The sequence below is a fragment of the Megalobrama amblycephala genome, linkage group LG1 (genome assembly GCF_018812025.1).
Source record: "Megalobrama amblycephala isolate DHTTF-2021 linkage group LG1, ASM1881202v1, whole genome shotgun sequence".
In the NCBI taxonomy this organism is placed as follows: domain Eukaryota; kingdom Metazoa; phylum Chordata; class Actinopteri; order Cypriniformes; family Xenocyprididae; genus Megalobrama; species Megalobrama amblycephala.
This window is the reverse complement of record NC_063044.1, coordinates 23,901,039-23,920,149: the sequence shown is the minus strand read 5'-3', so window position 1 is coordinate 23,920,149 and position 19,111 is coordinate 23,901,039. Positions and strand designations below refer to the sequence as shown.

Below are 19,111 nucleotides of genomic sequence, written 5' to 3'. Positions count from 1 at the left end.
ATATGTGTATTGTCCACGGGTCTAAACTCCCTACGGCGAGCCCGTGTCTTTCCCTTAGCAGAGCCAGCTCTGCTGTCACCTGTCAGATGAGTCCCCCCCTACCCAGGTGGAGCCATCCCAGGGACCCCATATGTGTACTGCCCCCCGGGCCAGTCCATATGTGTATTCTCCACGTAAACTCCTCCCCCATTGGGTAGGTAGTGGCCTCCGCAGCGTCCCTTCGGGTTCGCTTCCCCAGTGTAGTCTAGTTTACTTAGTGGGTATTCGGTAAGACAGCAGTAGACTCTCTCGGCGTAAGCTCGCCCCTTCACCGTTCCAGCTGGTGCTATGGGTAGCCGAGCTTGCGCTGGGCACTGGAAGGGGTTTCGTAACTGTGGCGCTTTAGTTGGGATCCCAATTCGTCGGTCACTACTGACGTACGTCGAACGTGACCGACTGAAAGGGAACGTCTCGGTTACGTATGTAACCCTCGTTCCCTGAAGGAGGGAATGGAGACGTACGTCCCGTCGCCACAGTTTCTGTACCCTCGCTGTTGTGCGGACACCAGCTGTCTCCTCAGCGAAAAACAGAGTGCGATTGCATCCGCTTCCTATTTATATACACCTGTCGGGGGCGGTGCGCATTATGCAAATATCGCACGCCAATTCCATTGGCTTGTTTTAGTTCACACGAAGCTGATAGGGCTCTCTAAGCGATATCCCAATTCGTCGGTCACTACTGACGTACGTCTCCGTTCCCTCCTTCAGGGAACGAGGGTTACATACGTAACCGAGACGTTTTCTTGTCCAGAAGCTACACTACTTGAAAGTAATCAGCACTAACAATCTGGATAACCTTGTGAAAGAGATCTCATGTGAGACAGAAAATGTGAAGTGCATGTATGGAGAATGTTCTGCGTGCAAGGACCTCTCTTGCCCAGTCTCTACAGAGTACAATCCAGAGAATAAAGTGTCTTATATCCAGTGGGTAATTGTGGAAAAGAAGCACAAGAATGATCCCAATGGCAAAACATCTAAAATCACAATCAAAAAAGAATTCCATACCACTCAAGAAGAAATGCTGGAACAGCTAAACCTGCTGCTGCACATGTTCAAGAGACACACTTTTAACATTAACAATCAGTTTACCCACTACAGGGCATTGAGACAAAGCTTAAAAGCACATGAATACTTAATTCGTGTTGACTTTTCTGAAAATTACCTCTGCAAGTACAGCAAAGAAATACAGGCCGTCCACTTCGGAGCATCACATCAGCAGGCAACACTGCACACAGGTGTGCTTTATGTGCATGCAGCCCCTCACCCGATGTCCTTCTGCACAGTGTCACCCTCAAGAATAAAGGGCCCGCCAGCAATCTGGCAGCACCTGTCCCCCGTGCTAGACTATGTGCAGAGTGTATATCCGGAGGTGTCCACTATCCATTTTTACAGCGATGGCCCTTGCACTCAATACAAACAAAGGGTTAATTTGCTCTTGTTTTGTACTGAGCTCTTCAGGCAAGGATTCACCGCTGGAACTTTTTTGAGGCGAGCCATGGGAAGGGTGCCCTGGATGGTGTGGGAGGGGCCCTGAAGAGGAGAGAGGATAGTCTGGTGAGCCAAGGAAGAGACATTACTGATGCTGCAGAGCTGTTTGAGGTGTTGCAAGAGACAAACACAAAAATCAAGCTGTTTCATAAAGCAGTTTTGGAGATGCCCAATGATGTGCCACCAATTCCGTCCATTATGAGGATCCATCAGGTTGTGTCTCTAGCCCATGGAGAACTGATATACAGGGACTTCAGCTGCTTGTGCACAACAACACAAAATCTGAACTGTGGGTGCTTTAATACAAAGCATTTCAAGTTTAGCAACCAGCAGACGGCTCCCATGGCTCCCACAGTGACAGAAGATCAGTGGCAAAGTCTTGAAGTTGTTGGTAAATGGTGTGTGCTGAAGTACGATGGTGATCTATACCCTGGAGTCATCACAGATAAAAGTGAAATGCATGTTGAGGTCCGCTGTATGCAAAAGATTGGGGTCAACAGGTTTTTCTGGCCAGCCCGTGAAGACATTCTTTGGTACTTGTTTGAGGAGATTGTGTTTTCATCCCACCCCCGAGGCCAGTCACAGTTCGTCACATGGAAATTGAGAGAGAAGTCTGGGCCAAACTAGAAGCAGCTTTTTAGAAAGGGTCAGGCAAGTTTGTTTTCATGAATTCGGTGCCATTCTAGCTAAAACACTGTTCGGTGTATTTTCTGCAACTGAACATTTTTTGTTTTGAACATGAAGATGGAGAGAACCCAAGAGCCAGGAACACCCACCATGGCATGTTGACGAGGAAGGAGATACACCCGCCACACTTCATCTCCATTCTCTCAGTCTCTCCTTCTTTGTCTCCTTCTTTATCTTTCCATCGTTTTTGCTGACAAACTACAAGCATGTTCCTTTACGTTCCTTCACATCTCTCTCACACACAAGCTATGCACACTCACAGACACACACACACTCACTCACTCACTCACTCTCTCTCTCTCTCTCTCTCTCTCTCAATTTCAGTTTTTCAATTTCAATTGAGTTGTGAATCACAATGTTGCCAAAGCATTAACATATATAAATAATAAAATAAACAAACAAACAAAACATATATGTATACATCATGTTATATGTAGCATAAATAAATCCATCTTAGTAAATGAATAAATAAAGGTATCTAGAGAGTTATCCATCTCTAATGTTGTGAATGGCTAAAACATATTTTGCAGCTAGTGTAGCGGTGTTATCATCTTCACCAAGTATGAAGGGCATTTTCTCAGTATCACTCAGTTCAATGAATGATGGAATTAGTGTTCCAAGTATGGAGAGAAATGTTTCTCTTGCATTGTGATATTTAGGACAGATGAGTAGAAAGTGTTTCTCATCCTCTATTTGCTGTAGATCACAGCGTCTACAGATCCTCTGCTCTCTCTCTCTCTCACTCTCACTCACACACACACACACACACACACACACAGACACAGAGAGAGAGAGTCCAGATACTCAGTCCTGTTACTCAGCGTCCATTCCTGTTACGCAATGTTCAGTCCTGTTATTAAATTGTATTTCTCTAAAAAATAAAGATAAACCACTGTTTTCCTCAATTGTGTTATGTCCATCATTTAACCAATAGTTTAATTAATGACATGATAAAAAATAAATTAAACTTGAGGTTTAGGTCTCCTTTGAAATTAAAAGATGGCTTTGCATTTTTTAAAAAAATACACATTATGTGCATATATTACTGATTTTTAGTATCAATTATTTAAACATGTTATCAACCATTTCTCTAAAATAAACACTTTTGTGATAGGAAAACAAAAAAATAGTTGACATTGCTTTTAAACTTGCTTTTTAAAAGACACATCATTTTTGGTAACAGGACTGAGAAAAATCCATCAATTTCCCACTTTGAAACCTTGTAAAATAAACAAGTTAAATATTAGTGCTATTATATTCAGTGTAGAAAATTTTTTTTTTAAACAAATTCCAGTAGGCAAATTAGTCCAGTAGTCACCCATTCGGTGGAATGGCCCAGCAGAAGTTTGGGTGCAGGTGGATTGTTTTGCTGTAATACCAGCACAAATGGAAAATATGTTCGCATGAGATCGCATTACAGTGAAGTCAATGTCAGCACAGCAGCACGAGTGTTGATTGTATTTTGCTCGTGATGCAGTCAGAACTGAAGTTTGAATACAAACACATGAAAAATACGACTGTTATGCTATACATGTGGAGCGCGCATATGATCGGTTTCAGAGTGGAGCTCCGTGGCTGCACCAAACATGAACCAGCATGGTGTAGTTATGCACACATATTTCATCAAGTCTTCTTCAAATGAAATATTTGTGCAAACTTGACACCGATTCGTGTATCTGAACACGATGACACGATTATTCTGATGAACAAAAGACTTAGAGAATGGACCAAATTAAACTATGTCTTTATTCTTTCTGTGGTAAACTGTGTCATTTATCATGAGACTGTTCAGTGCTCGTAAACGTAATTAAAGTATTATTAGCCCTTTTAAATATTCTTTCGCATTTCTCCCTTGTGCTTGGGAGTTTGTTGTCATTTTCTCCATGCTCATAGCCTGACGTGGTCATACTCAATTCTAGTTCGAATATGAGTCTGATACTGCTCCATTGGGCTTTGATTATGGGGGCGTATTTCAACTGATCCAGGAAAGACCTCAATTGGATAGACCTACAACCAATCAGAGCTACAGAGTAAGTGACGTATGTTGAGCGACGCATAGTTGTCAACAGAACTCTTCTTAGCGACCATCGGGGCCAGCTGATAAATCAAACTTTTGCCGAATCCCGTAGGAAGGACGGAAAAGACATCTTTCCCATCGACAAATGCCTTGATCGCGGTCCTCTGTTCCTCTTTTAAAATTAATGCGCTGTCGATATCTTCTATAACAGATGCGATGGTGGAATCTACACATCTCGGTTCTTCAACAACAGCCATCATTGTTGTAAATTAATTGACCTTTCGCAAAGATTCGCCCCCCTTAGTTACTGTTGCTTTGTCCGACAAGCCGTGGCGCTGTCACGCCACACAGAGTGGAAAATACATTGCGGAGCAAAGAGGAAACTGACAACACATCGACAGACGAGACAGAGCAGGTTACTTATGATATTAAACAAAGTCCCAGCTTTCAAACTGTGTAGTTATTAAAAAAATTCAAACAATAAAAACCGTTTTGTGGCTCTTTAATGTGTTGTGACCATGATCGTGACAGATTGCGGTAGCGCCTCAGCTCAAGAGGCTCGTTAACCGATCATCTCTTCCTACTAGTCCATTTATAGCATCAAATAAACATGAATGAACATGAGAATGAATGTTGTTTCAAACGCGGAAAGACGTCAATATGCACAATTTTTCAAGTTTAACTCCGCCGATGTTACTCCTGACTGCTTTGTCGGACAAAATAGCGGATGCAGCGTTCTGATTGGTTAGATCGCTTGTCAATCAAACTCCCCAAGCGCTCTTTGATGACGTGACTGATTACGTTTCTGGTGATAATCTGTCAATCATCGCCCTGACAATGTGATTGGTCCGAACAGTTTCTGTTCGGGCATAATTACTCCTCTACGGATCGAGTCCAGACCGAACTCCCCGACCTCAAAATGTTGTGGGCGGGGCTAAGTTCGGCTGGCATCCAGGCTACCATGCTCATATACTAATATACAAATTCGGCCAGAAATCTTGGAGTAATCCTTGATGACCAACTGTCCTTCAAAGACCACATTGCAAAGACAGCTTGGTCATGCAGATTTGCACTATTCAACATCAGGAAAATCAGGCCCTTTCTAACAGAACATGCAACACAACTTCTGGTCCAGGCTCTGGTCATTTCTAGGCTTGATTACTACAATGCTCTTCTGGCTGGACTGCCATCATGCACAATCAAGCCTCTACAAATGATTCAGAACGCTGCAGCACGTCTCGTCTTTAACGAACCCAAAAGAGCCCACGTCACGCCTATCTTCATCTCTCTGCACTGGCTACCACTTGCTGCTCGCATCAAATTCAAGGCGTTGACCCTTGCTTACAGATCTACCACAGGCTCAGCACCCTCCTACTTCCACTCACTCTTACGAGTCTACATCTCTACCAGAAGCCTACGGTCTTCAAAGGAGCGAAGGCTTGTGGTACCATCACAGAGAGGCATGAAATCACTCTCCAGGACATTCTCATTCACAGTCCCTTGCTGGTGGAACAATCTTCCTGCCTTCATCCAGAATGCAGAATCCCTGGCATCATTCAAAAGACAGCTGAAAACTCATCTCTTTTGTGAGCACTTAACCTCATCTTAAAAAAAAAAAAAAATGAATAAATAAAAATTCTTATACCTATCCTTTCATTTCCTCTCTATTGTAGCTTATGATACTCTGAGCACTGCCAATAACTTTTATTATGAGCACTTTGTGTCTATTTGCCTCGTCATGATGACTCGCTTGTTGTATTCCTCACTTGTAAGTCGCTTTGGATAAAAGCGTCTGCCAAATGAATAAATGTAAATGTAATATTCATTATTCTGTATAATAAGTGTGTTCTATGTCTGTGCTTCATTGGTCGCGCATTCTCTCCCCTCCCACCTGAGCTCTGATCCAACCCTTCTTCCTCCTGTAAAACACAAAATTATCATGTTTCCATTATTGATGTATTATTACATTTGTACGTCTGAGCTTCTTCCACCTGCATGCATTAGTTATTATTTTAAATAGTAATATTTAAGGGCTAGGATAATAAACTTTACATTTGTTAAAACAATTATTTGAAGATGATTACATTTGCTATCCAACAAACACATGTTGAATTCACAACAGCTGTAGGTTTTGAACAGTTCATATTTATGAATTGTGTTTGGCAAAATCTCCCTAAAAATCCCTGATGTGACACAGTTTATATTAAAGATATAAAGATAATAAAGATATAAATTTCATATAGACATTGAGTTTATTGCTCTTTTTCCTATTTTAACAATGTAAACTTTAGATTGTTATACAGACATCACACATTCATTATTCTTCATAGATGCAGTATTATATTGAGGCTCTTCAGAGGATCCTCACCTGATTATGATGGTCTCATTCATTTCACAGGTTTCTAAGATTAAAACCAGGATGTAAACCATCCTCTAGCCTGTTTTAGCCAGCTTTCGCTGTCTAGTCTGTAAGAAGGAATCAGAAGACAAAATAATTAATGTTGAGTTTCATATATTTCAAAATAGTATACTCAACTACTTTGAGTATAAAGAAGTGCAAGAGATTACACTAACATGACTTTTAATAACATTATTCGGAGGCAACATTACTGAATGTTTTAAAAAAGAATAAATTTAAAACAAGAATTATGTTCATATTTTTGTCAAAATAAAATATAGGGAAGAGCAAATGCTATTCTAAATGAAGACAAAAACCTTTCAGTAAAGCTTTTCACTAGTAAAAGCTGCTAAAACTGGTTTTAGGAGTTTGAGAAAGCAACTTAAAGCAGCAGTGTGACGTGTTTCTTGTGAAAGTGAAAACACACGAGAGACAGAGAAACTGATCATGTGAGGCTGGACGGCTGTGAGCAGAAGCTGGAATCTGCACAGTCTATCCGTATTAAAGTAACTTTAATTAACCCCTTTCTTTTAATAACACTTAATGATAATTTTGCACAAATATCTGAAACACTTCATGTATCAGAGGGGGAAGAAAGGCATTTACTCACCTCAGTTTACAGTTTGAGTCTTTTAGTGCTCTACTGAGTTGCTCCTTTGACTTTCCTATTTCATTGTTACTCAGATCAAGCTCTTTTAAAAACTGCAGTGTTTTGGTTTTAGTCAAAGACTGAGTTAAAGAAGAAACATCTGTAATGCCACATTCATTTAGACTAGAAAGAAACAAGCAAAAAATAAAATTAGTTCATCTAACAAATTTAAAGTGAAGAATTTTCCACAAATTTAATATGAACTCAGGCTCTTCGTAATTTATTGAAATCATGTCTCTTGACTTTAATCATTTTGATTCTTGTATGTGAATGTTACTGACCTCAATCTCTCCAGTTTACAGCGTGAATCCTCCAGTACATCACATAAGTGATTCAGTCCTGTGTTTTCTAGTTTATTCCCACTGAGTTTCAGCTCTCTCAGGTGTGATGGGTTTGATTTCAGAGCTGAAGTCAGGATGAGACACTGTTTCTCTGTAATACTGCATCCACACAGACTGAAGACAGAAAGAGGAACAAAAATTTATATTCATGTTAAGTTCAAATACATAATTAGTAATTGCCATAAAATACAATAATACATTGCCAAAAACTAACTAGGATCTGAGGATACTAAAGGTTTGGAGTCTGGAGCCCTTATCAATCAGACTAAAAAAACGTGTGTCAATTTTGTGCAGAAAGTGTCAACTTTAACAAGAGAATCATGTTAATCTTGAAAAATCTAGAAAATCTTGAAAAATCTAGAAAATCTTGAACATGACTCACAATTTAATTGCTTAATAAAAGTAGATGAAGTTCAGATAAAAGTGCTATTAAGACATGACATGGTAATCTACTGTCATTCATGTTATGCTAGTTTTTAATCTGTTCTCAATTCTAAGTTTCAAATGCAACTGTTTTATGATCTTTCTACTGATACACAAACTGAACCATTTGCTGCAAGATGTACAGTATTATGGGCTATATAATAATGATGCAGAGTAACTTAAGTTGTTAGCTGGCATGAAACAAAAGTTGCAACCAATTTTTTTTTTAATTGTTCAAAATACATCCTTCAAATACATCAGCAATTTCAATTGCTGTACATAATATTACTAACTCAAGAATTTCCAGTTTGCATCGCATCAGTAGATCACTGAGGTTTTTCACTCCAGAGTCTCCTAGTTTATTCTCGCTCAGTCCCAACTCTCTCAGTTGTGACGGGTTTGATTTCAGAGCTGAAGCCACAGCAGAACAACCTTCATCTGTCATATCACAGCCTCTTAAACTACATTGGGAGAAAAGAGATGATCAAACTTTTCATTCCGTTTCATTCAAACACCAAAACACTTTCTTGTATGTGAACGTTACTGACCTCAATCTCTCCAGTTCACAGTGTGAATCCTTCAGTACGTCACATAAGAGCTTCACTCCTGTGTTTTTAATTTTATTCCCACTGAGATCCAGCTCTCTCAGGTGTGATGGGTTTGATTTCAGAGCTGAAGTCAGGGTGAAACACTGATTCTCTGTAATACTGCATCCACACAGACTGAAGACACAAAAGGGGACATTTGTTAGATCTACAATGACCACCTTATTAAAGTATTAAATGCAGTTACTTTAATTTCTATAATCTGTTTTAACCATTTAAACTGAAATTCTCACGTCAGTGTGTTGAATTGACAGTGTTTGTCCTTCAGTAGAGCAGCAAGATACTTTACATTTGTATCTCCTAGTTTATGTTTACTCAGATTCAGCTCATTCAGGAGTAACGGGTTTTGACCCACAACTCTGTTTACATACTGACAGGCTTTCTCTGCATCAGGACTCAAAAACCTGGAGAAGGGAAACATAATATATACTGCTTAAAATTACCCAGAAGTCAGTTTTTAAAATGCTGAAATCACTATAATACACAACACGATCACATGAGAATGCGTATCAATAGTACGAGTTTGTAATCTCGTAGAATATATACGCCAAAATGAGTTTTGGCGTGCTTATGGTACGCAGTTTTTCGCGTGTATATGATACGCACTTTATGGCGTGTATATGATACGCTCTTGGTTAGGATGGGGGTGGGAGGGTGGGGGGTTCGTACGTATAGTACGCCATAAAGTGCGTATCATATGCACGCGAAAAACTACGTACCATAAGCACGCCAAAACTCATTTTGGCGTATATATTCTACGAGATTACAAACTCGTACTATTGATACGCATTTTCGTGTGATCGGGCTCTAATACAACAACATATAAAATAATATTTCTATAACTATATTGTTTATTTAATAATGCCTCACCTCAGTGTCAGTTTACAGCCTGTTTTATGTGGTACATTAAGGAGCTCCTTTACTCCTGATTGTCCAGGATCATTTCCTCTGAGATCCAGCTCTATCAGGTGTGAAGGGTTTGATCTCAGAGCTGAAGCCAGAGCTTTATAACCTTCTTCTGTGATACTGCAGTCTGAAAGACTAGAGAAAAGAGATTTATTTGTAAAAATGTCAGATGCATTTTATTTTCTGATCAGGATGATAAAGCATGTCTTTCCCTCTTTCTTCAGTTTACTACAGTAATATTTTAACTTTGATCAAAAACGAATGTCATTATTAAAATCAAACAAAGGTTCACTGAACTCACCTGAGTTTCTCCAGTCTGCAGTTCGTATTTTTTAATCCGTTCTGGAGTTTCTTCACTCCTGAATCCTGCAGATTATTGTTGCTGATGTCAAGCTCTTTCAGACTGGAGTTTGATGTCAGGACTGCAGCGAGAGTTGAACAGCTTTTCTCTGTTAGATCACAATCACACAGCCTAGAAAGATGAACAGGAGAGAGAATTTATAAATACAATATAAATGAGGTCAACAGTCTGTGATACCTGAAAATTTTGTCACTCTATGATTCATCCTTCATTATTTTAAATAATAAATGAACACAATACTCACATGAGTGTGCTGGGTTTGCAGTGTTTATCCTGCAGTAGAATAGCAAGCTGATTCACTCCTGTGTCTCCTAGTTTACATCCACTTAAATTCATATCTCTCAAGAACAACAGAATTTCTAAAGGTTTCTCAAGGTTTTTATTGTCAAGAACTCCAGTGAGATACCGACAGGCTTTTGCAGCAGGACCTTGTAAAAACCTGGTGACACAGGAAATACAGTAAAAATGTGTTTTCATATATGACTTTAACCGATTAACCGTTAAAAGTATTTGCCATGAACACTTGAAAAAAAAAGCATGATCCAACAGACATAGTGATTTTTTTAGCAAAATACTTGCTGGCAGAATGTTAAAAGCATGAATAACATTCTATTGTTTGTCTTGTGAGGCTAGCAAAAAGGAGAAGCAGGTGGCAAGACTAAAGGTAAAACAAAATGTAACTTACCCTAGATACCATGTTTTAAATAATCTCATTGTTATTTTAATTTTCATTTATTATTATTTTATCATTATTGTAAATGGAGTAACCCTTCAAAAACCAAAAACAAAAAATGAATGCATAATTATCCAATGGTATTAGTCAACATATTTTTAAGGTGGGTTAACCCTCTGGAGTCTGAGGCTGATTTGGGGCTTGGAGAAGTTTTGACATGCCCTGACATTTGTGCTTTTTTCAGTTGTTCATTAACATATAAATGACAAAAGTGTCATTACACTGTATTCAGCACAAACTAGGCTACAATAATATGTGAGGAACATGTACGTACATGTTTGTATTTTTGAAGGAATAATGTTTATGCGTGGTTATTGAAAAAACAAAAAACTTAAGTCACTGAAATAAGGCCAAAAAAAGTATATTAAATCTGTGTTCATAAGACTTCTGGGTATTGGAGGTTGTAGACTAGAGTTTTTGCTTCAGAATTATGTAAAAATTATGCTGCCTACTCCTTCATATAAAACAATAGAGAGATTTAAATTTTCTAAGACACTTTTGGTCAAGAAACACATTATGCATGGAGGCATGAATCCTCATGTATAATGAGTCAAAAGATTGAACACATTGCCATTATAATGTTTTTAAAAGAAGTCTCAAGTCTCTAACCAAATAATGGTTTTCTATTTTAATATACTTTAAAATATAATGTATTTCTGTGATGCAACGCGTCTGAACATTCCTACCTCTAGGGCATTTCATATAGGCTACTATATTTGTTATATTATAGAGCCTAAATGTTGATGTGCAGTTGACAAACTATACATCATTAAAAAGATCTAAGACTCAAGCTTCACATTTTGACTCTTAAAATCTTATATTGACCATAATTTCTTAATATGCTTAAAAGCATACACATTTGGTGAAATATTGATGGATTCTCATATGTTTATATCAATTTTCTATACAGAGGAGTAATATTTATTATTCTATATTTATTGTCATCATTATGAGCGCTGGATGCTGTGTTTTTAATTCATACTTGCAGCCGGAGGGCGCTCTGCCCCTTTTGTCCACAAATGCCTCAGTAAAAGAAGAGGCATATCATGTGACAATCAAGGAACTAACAGAGGCAAGAGATCGCTAAATATGGCTATTCAAAACACTTTTGAAGACAATAAATACACGATTGGGACGATGAATGCATGTATTGACTGAATTTGCGTCTGAATAGCGCTCGCTCCGTGGGCGTGGCCACATTAGCGGATAATGAGCTGAATCACAGACTTCTGACATGGCTCTCTTTTCATACAGATTACATAAACACAGAAGGTTTGTTTTCGATTTGACTTATATGTTTTAAAACCTGACATCTTAATGTTTTTTTAGACATAAGTGTAATTTTTTTTGTCATTAGTATTCACTAAGTTACAGTTCATTTTCTAATAACTATCAAATTGGACTTCGCTCAGAGGGAGACGAGAGATCACGCATCATGTTAGTTTTCTTTATTTTACAAAAAGCACAACATTTTGTTTTTACTCTGAGTGTACACAAATGAAAGAAGATATTCCACAGATTAAAATGGTGTATAACTCTTAATTGTATGTGCAACATTGACGGAGTATTTTGAGTCTCTTTCACACTGATAAGAAAAAAACCACGGTGGTATCGCCGGCGATACCCTCAGACCTCAGAGTGTTAATTGATTAACCATCAACATCTGCACATGCTAAATAGTACTTTGTCCAAACCTTTTGAAAGGCCCTGTAGCCATTTCAAAGCTTTCATAAATTACTTAATGACCTCATTCCACTAAACTTTTTATGACCTCATTCCACTAAACTTTTTTAAAATTACTGCAAGATATTTTAAGTACACTCACCTCAGTGTTTTCAGAGAACACCAGCGTTTCTGTAGTAAATCAATGAACTCCTTCACTCCTGATTGTCCAGGATCATTTCCTCTGAGGTCCAGCTCTATCAGGTGTGAAGGGTTTGATCTCAGAGCTGAAGCCAGAGATTTATAACCTTCTTGACTGATGCTGCAGTTTGAAAGTCTGAGGATTTACAGATCAAGTTTATTATTTGCATTCTGAATCACTATGACTGTAATCATACAATAGTCACCAAGAGTTTGTTATATTGGAATATGTGTAGTTTAAATTTTATCCTAAATGTAGGAAAAATGTGATTGAGAATGTGTGTTCCAACAGTGTCTACAAAGGATGCGAGCAATGTGACGCATCAAAAGACAATAGAACCCATTGTAATCAATGGTAATGTCAACACTTGATGTGGCGTGGCACCACACAACAAATTCTTTCCAGTAAACAGATTCCCCATTCTATTTCTAATGTAGTCCAAGTGGTTTGAACAGTAATGGTCAGCTTTTCGTGTTCAGTGTACACAGCTTTTAGCTGTTGCAGTACAATGCGACACAATAAAAGTCACGTCTAGTGTAGATTTGTGTGAAAATGCAGTAGTAGTCATCTATGTTCCCCCTTCTTGAGGTGATGAGCAGAAAATTATAATTGTTTGTGTTTCCATGATTTTAAAATGTACTCACTTGAGGTTCTCCAGCTTACATACAGGATTCTTCAGTCCCTCACAGATCTGTATGACTCCTGAGTCCAGCAGACAGCTGTTGTTCAGGTTCAGCTCTTTCAGGTTGTTATTATTAGAGAGAACAGTAGCTAGAACTGAACAGCTTTTCTTTGTCAGCTCACAATTATTCAGCCTAAGCACAAAAGCATAATTATTTATTAAACACATCAGATCAACAGCTCTTCATAAATACTCACACTTGTGTCTCAATAGCTAAAAGTGCTATGTTCCCAAGCTGCATGCTGTTGCAGATAAAGCATCATTAATTTAGTTTCCAATATTGTACCTAAAAAGAAACTGCAATACCTTACTGCAATAGGACAGTAAGAACTAACAAAACTGATCACTGCATTAAAACCAACAAAACTTCAACTAGATCCTAGCCCTATTAAGCATTAGGATGGTCAAGATATTATCTGTCCAAATGACCAACTGATAGATCTAACAAGTCAGAGCTAACAAGTATGGAGTGCAACATTTTTTTTTTTTTTTTTGCTTCCATTATATGTACTGTCCATTGGGGAAAAAATAGAAAACACAGATTTACTTTTCCAGGTTAAGATAATTATACTTTTCAACCATTATAAATTATTTAATTCCAGACAAGTAACTTCTTTCTATGGAACTCCCCTAAAGTTAAAGACCTGAGAGTTATGGTTGACAGCAATTTGACAACCATTTTACTTACAGTAGATTACCATAGCTGCCTTCACCTACAAATGTTTGCAGAAATACGGTAAATGTGTCCACACATTAACAGAGAATTTATAATGTTTAAAATCATAATCACTTACTTTATTTTCTCCACTGTGCAATGAGAGTCCACCAAAAGAGCAGAGATGTTCTCCCAAATCATGTCTCCTAGTTCAATTCTGCTCAGATCCAGTTCTTGCAGTAGTAATGGATTTGTACCCAGAACATTAGTGAGATAATCACATGCCTTCTTTGCAGCAGGACTTCTCAAAAAGCTACAGAAATTGGAAAAGTATTTTAGATTAGATAATTGTGCTCTGTATTTTAGACCCTTTGCAACTTCCATCCTCATCATGGGTCCAGGGTAGTAATGAAGTCATGATAATTGATAATGCACCTAGTTTCAATGAGAAAATGTACTAACAAGGGGGGAAACTATGTCAAACTTGTCTAATAATTTTATTTTACATTAGATTTGTCACAAAACTTATGTCAGACATAAAAATCAAATCTGATATTTTTTGAATTGCAATTCCATAAATTCCTCTTCCTGTCTTTCAGTTTCACACCAGCTTATTTGTCCCCTCTAATGTGTTCCACACCACTGACTCCATGTCTGTGTCTTTTGAAACATTAGATTTTTTTTATTTTTACCTGATGGTCATTCCACCCCCTAGTAATTTAAAGAGCCACTTTAGTCCAAATAGTCCAGGGTAATTTCCTGTGAGATCCAGCTCTATCAGGTGTGAAGGGTTTGATTTCAGAGCTGAAGCCAAGGTTTTGTAACTTTCTCCAGTGATACTGCAGTCTGAAAGTCTGTAAATGAAAAAAAAGGTTTATGATAAGTACTGCATGTTCTACACTAAATAAAATACACATGCACAAAGTAAAATGTCATTTTAAAATAAAAACCTAAAATACAAATATGTCTTAAACCATTGCAAAATATATCTGTGTGGCTTCATTCACTAGCAAACAATAGAAAAAAAATGCCTTTATAATATCTGCTTAATTCAGGGTTATTAGCTATAAAACCATTTTTATTCCCTGAATTAAAAAAAAAATCACTGATATAAAGTGTAAAAGTATAAAGTATAGCATAGAGTATGAAATATTTTGTTATTACAATTATTAATAACAAAATAACAATAACTGTAACAATTGTATATTAATTATAATAAAGTCATTTTGGCTTCATTTGAATTTTGAAATACATAATATTTAAAAGTGTAGTACATAATATTGACAGCTAGTGGATAAAATCACTATGGTTGAAACTCACTAATGCTGAGGAATAATGTTAAAAAATAAACTTTAATCACTAAATTATTTTGCCTTTGAAGTCCAAATGATGCATTTAAAGCAGGTGTTTTATGTTGGATAAACTAACACACATTGGCATGGATTTTGTGCTTTACAGATTGTTTACATGCACAAACAGCTGCATTACCCACTAAAAAAAAGGCAAAATTAAAAAAAAAATAGCATAATAGGATCCTTTTAACATACAGCAACATAGATAAATGAAAATACACACTTTAGTTTCTGCAATGTGCATTGTGCATTTGCAAGCAGAAGAATTATATTCTCCATTCCTGATTTTCCTAGTATATTTCCACTCAAATCCAGCTCCATCAGGTTTGTAGGGTTTAAAATTAATGCTGAAGTCAGAGCATCACAACCTTCCGCTGTAATGGCATTATTTTTCAGCCTGAAGAGAAAGAAAACAAAGACATATGAAAACATTCTTTAATTTATCTCAAGACCTACTTGTGAACAGCTTCAGGAAGCAGCTTCAAATCAAGCTCTGATATATCTTCAGGGACAATTAGTACTTGGAAGATAAATAAGGATTGCTATGTACTTCTATTACATTAGTGGAGTTGTGAGGTGATGCTGGAGTAAAGTGAGAGGCTGGAGTTAAATTGAAACATTAGATGAGTTCACTGCACCTAAAACTGTGTTCAGGTATTTTATATAATAATAAATTATATTACTTAACCAATAGGTTAAATGTGAAATGTAAAATTTACATTGGATATTTTTATTAGGCATAATGTCCAATTAGTCTCTTTTGCATTAGTGAGGATTATGCTACTTCTGAATGCGTGTGGACAAGTGCCCTATTGTATATTTTGTACAAATGATTGGATTTTATTACTATATACACTGCCCTCCAAAAGTTTGGAAACACCCTAGAAAAGTGGGGTTTTGGCAATATTGGCATGAATCCTTTTTAATTTTTGATAATTTTACACTGATAAGGGACAACACAATGTCATGAGCCAGGTTTGATTTGCTCCTCATTTTCTCCTTTCATTGCATGTTGGCTTCAGCTGTGTATCCTTTCTCTCAGCGTTCGCGCTGATTGTGCGTGCACCTGTCACGCTTCTTCTCTGATTGTCTTGGCTATTTCTCGCTGCTGTTCGCCACACTTCATTGTCGGATGATTGTATCTGTTAAAGGCGTTCTCGCTCAGCTTTCTGCATGTTATCCTTGACCTATATTTGTGTATCTACGGCAGTCGTAGTCCCAGTAACAGCAGCCATCTCAGGATCAACCCATCTGAGCCCTCGGTTCCATCTGCTTTGTTTCCTCCAGCTGCCAACCGTTGTGTACTCCATCTTCTGCCCAAGGTGCTGCAGAGCCCCGCTCATGCTTGCCTGAGGACTGTGACTTGTGTTTCTGTTTTACCAGCTGTGAGTGTTTCCGTGTGACGGCACTCGGCAGTCTGCCTCAGTTGAACTCCTGTTTTCTGAATAAACCGTGTTTGATTGTACTTTTCGCCTCTGGGTCTTCTGATAGCTGTCTTAGCAGCTATTTGACCTAAACTGTGTTCTAATTGGTTCATTGTATTTTAAACTTTGACATGTATATATTGCCATTATTATGTAATCAAAATGATTTTTTTTTATTATCAATGATAATGTCAAGTTACTTTAATGTATTTGCACTAAAAAAAACAACAACAAAAAACACTTTGCCAGGGGTATTTCCAAACTTTTGGAGGGCAGTGTATATGAAAAGTATAACTATCAAGTCTGAGGTTTATAAAGAATTTGTGAATCTGGAGAACAATATTTAGGAAGATTCATCTTACGTGTAAAGTATTCTGAATTTACTAACATATTTACAGAAGTTTCATGTATGAGGCCATTTATTGTTATTTGTAAGTTGTTATGCATAAAAGTAACTGCTAAATGAATACATATATCACAAGTTTTAAAACAAATTTTACATTTAAAGACATTTTAAAAAGACGCTTTACTGTACAAATATAAAACCACATATATACTCACTGAATTATGTTTAGTTTACAGTGTTTATCCTCCAGTAGAGCAGCGAGCTGCTTCACTTTCTTTAAGTCCAATTTATAGTCACTCACATTCAGCTCTCTCAGGAGTAACAGATTTTTACCCAGAACTCCAGTCAAGAACTTACAGGCTTCATCTGCTTCAGAATTCAAAAACCTGCAGAAGTGAAGTTGAAGCAGGATTTGATTAAGTTCTCGTCTTTTAAAGTATAAGGGATGATATAGAAAATATGACTTAAAAACCTCGATTTTGAAATCATTTTATCTTTGATGCAACAGCATGCTGTCATGAAATATTACCTCAGAGTTAGTTTACAGTTTGGATCATGTAGTAAATCATACAGCTCCTTCACTCCTGATTGTCCAGGATCATTTCCTCTGAGGTCCAGCTCTCTCAGGTGTGAAGGGTTTGATCTCAGAGCTGAAGCCAGAGCTTTATAACCTTTTTCTCTGATACTGCAGTCTGAAAGTCTAGAACAGGATGGAAAATGTAACATTCAGATGATCATTCAATTATTCTAGAAATGTTTTAATATCAATAGCCTAAAAATAAAAGAGCTAGTTAATTTTGTTCCTTGTACAAATGAATTTAAAAAATGGCTGAATATGAAGTCTAACAATATTAAAGGTCTTTAGGCTTCTATTTGCCATAAACTCACCTGAGTTTCTCCAGATTACAATTCTCTTTTAGTCCATCGGAGAGCAACTTCACACCTGAATCCTTCAGATTATTATCACTCAGATCAAGATCCTTCAGACTACTGGAGTCTAAACTAAGAACTGAAGCAAGAGCCAAACAGCTTTCCTCTGTTAGATCACACTTAATGAGCCTGATAAAAATAACAAAAACATCAATAATGAAGATATGTGACAGTACTGTAAACTAAGCTTACTTTTGCATATAATTATGCACATCACCACATGTCTAAATATCATGTGACTGCTGAGTGTAGCTGATGGTGAAATGTACTCACTTGAGTATCTTCAGCTCACATACAGGATTCTTCAGTCCCTCACAGATCTGTTTGACTCCTGAGTCCAGCAGACGGCTGTTGTTCAGGTTCAGCTCTTTCAGGATGGTTTTGGAGGAGAGAACAGTAGCTAGAACTGAACAGCTTTTCTCTGTCAGCTCACAATTATTCAGTCTAAATACAAAAACACCATTATTTGTTATTCAGCACATATTCAACACACATCAGATCAACAGGTCTTCATATCTGCTCATACATACGATTGACAGCATTTTATAATAAATAGAGAAGTTATGTATAAATAATGTCGACTCACTTCATTATTTCCACTTTGCTATGGGAGTCCATCAATAGAGCAGAGAGCTTCTCTCCATCCAGATCTCCTAATTTATCTTTACTAAAATCCAGTTCTTTCAGTAATAATGGATTTGTACCCAGAACTCCACTGAGATAATTACACGCTTGTTCTGCAGCAGCAGTTTTCAAAAATCTAAACAAAGCAGATTATAATTTTATATCACATATTCTTAAAATTCTATGCTTTTTGCAGCCCCATTCCTCTTTAATGGGTCCAGCTAATGTACATAGTGTGTGGTCTGTGTATTAGTGCAAGACTTGTTAAATTACAGCAACATTATTTTTAGGTTTTATTTTTATGACCAGAAAAAATTAAATTAATTAAACTTTTTTTGTGTAAGTTTTTCAAAATTTACAGACAGTACTAATTTATTTATTGAATAACTGTTGTTAGATGTAAGGTTATATATTGTTGTATTAGATATAATATTATTTTGACAATTTACACACAAATATTACATTAAGTTGTAATGTTAAGTGGTAAGATATTAAGTTGTTCTACAATATTTTAAAGGTTTATTAGAATAGTGTAAAAAAACAATTGATATTATGCATTTAAGGGGACAGATAGTGTTCATGGTTTGT

At 37.1% G+C, this 19,111-nt stretch overlaps 1 protein-coding gene across 1 annotated transcript in view; it reads right to left on the bottom strand.

Annotated features, from left to right (window-relative positions):
- Positions 1–5,981: 5,981 nt before the first annotated feature.
- The window catches only part of LOC125265201 (protein NLRC5-like), a 37,311-nt gene continuing 24,181 nt past the window's right edge, over positions 5,982–19,111 (bottom strand). Inside the window, exons 28-47 of the mRNA XM_048185289.1 lie at positions 18,486–18,659; positions 18,173–18,343; positions 17,858–18,028; positions 17,499–17,669; positions 17,185–17,355; positions 15,423–15,596; positions 14,540–14,701; positions 13,987–14,160; positions 13,155–13,325; positions 12,472–12,645; positions 10,158–10,352; positions 9,854–10,024; positions 9,517–9,687; positions 8,880–9,050; positions 8,590–8,763; positions 8,335–8,502; positions 7,559–7,732; positions 7,239–7,400; positions 6,599–6,696; positions 5,982–6,149 (exon numbers count right to left, since the gene is read on the bottom strand). Coding sequence (XP_048041246.1) covers positions 6,639–6,696; positions 7,239–7,400; positions 7,559–7,732; positions 8,335–8,502; positions 8,590–8,763; positions 8,880–9,050; positions 9,517–9,687; positions 9,854–10,024; positions 10,158–10,352; positions 12,472–12,645; positions 13,155–13,325; positions 13,987–14,160; positions 14,540–14,701; positions 15,423–15,596; positions 17,185–17,355; positions 17,499–17,669; positions 17,858–18,028; positions 18,173–18,343; positions 18,486–18,659 — 3,157 coding nt within the window. The 3' untranslated portion in view covers positions 5,982–6,149; positions 6,599–6,638. The remainder of the gene's footprint in view (positions 6,150–6,598; positions 6,697–7,238; positions 7,401–7,558; positions 7,733–8,334; positions 8,503–8,589; positions 8,764–8,879; positions 9,051–9,516; positions 9,688–9,853; positions 10,025–10,157; positions 10,353–12,471; positions 12,646–13,154; positions 13,326–13,986; positions 14,161–14,539; positions 14,702–15,422; positions 15,597–17,184; positions 17,356–17,498; positions 17,670–17,857; positions 18,029–18,172; positions 18,344–18,485; positions 18,660–19,111) is intronic.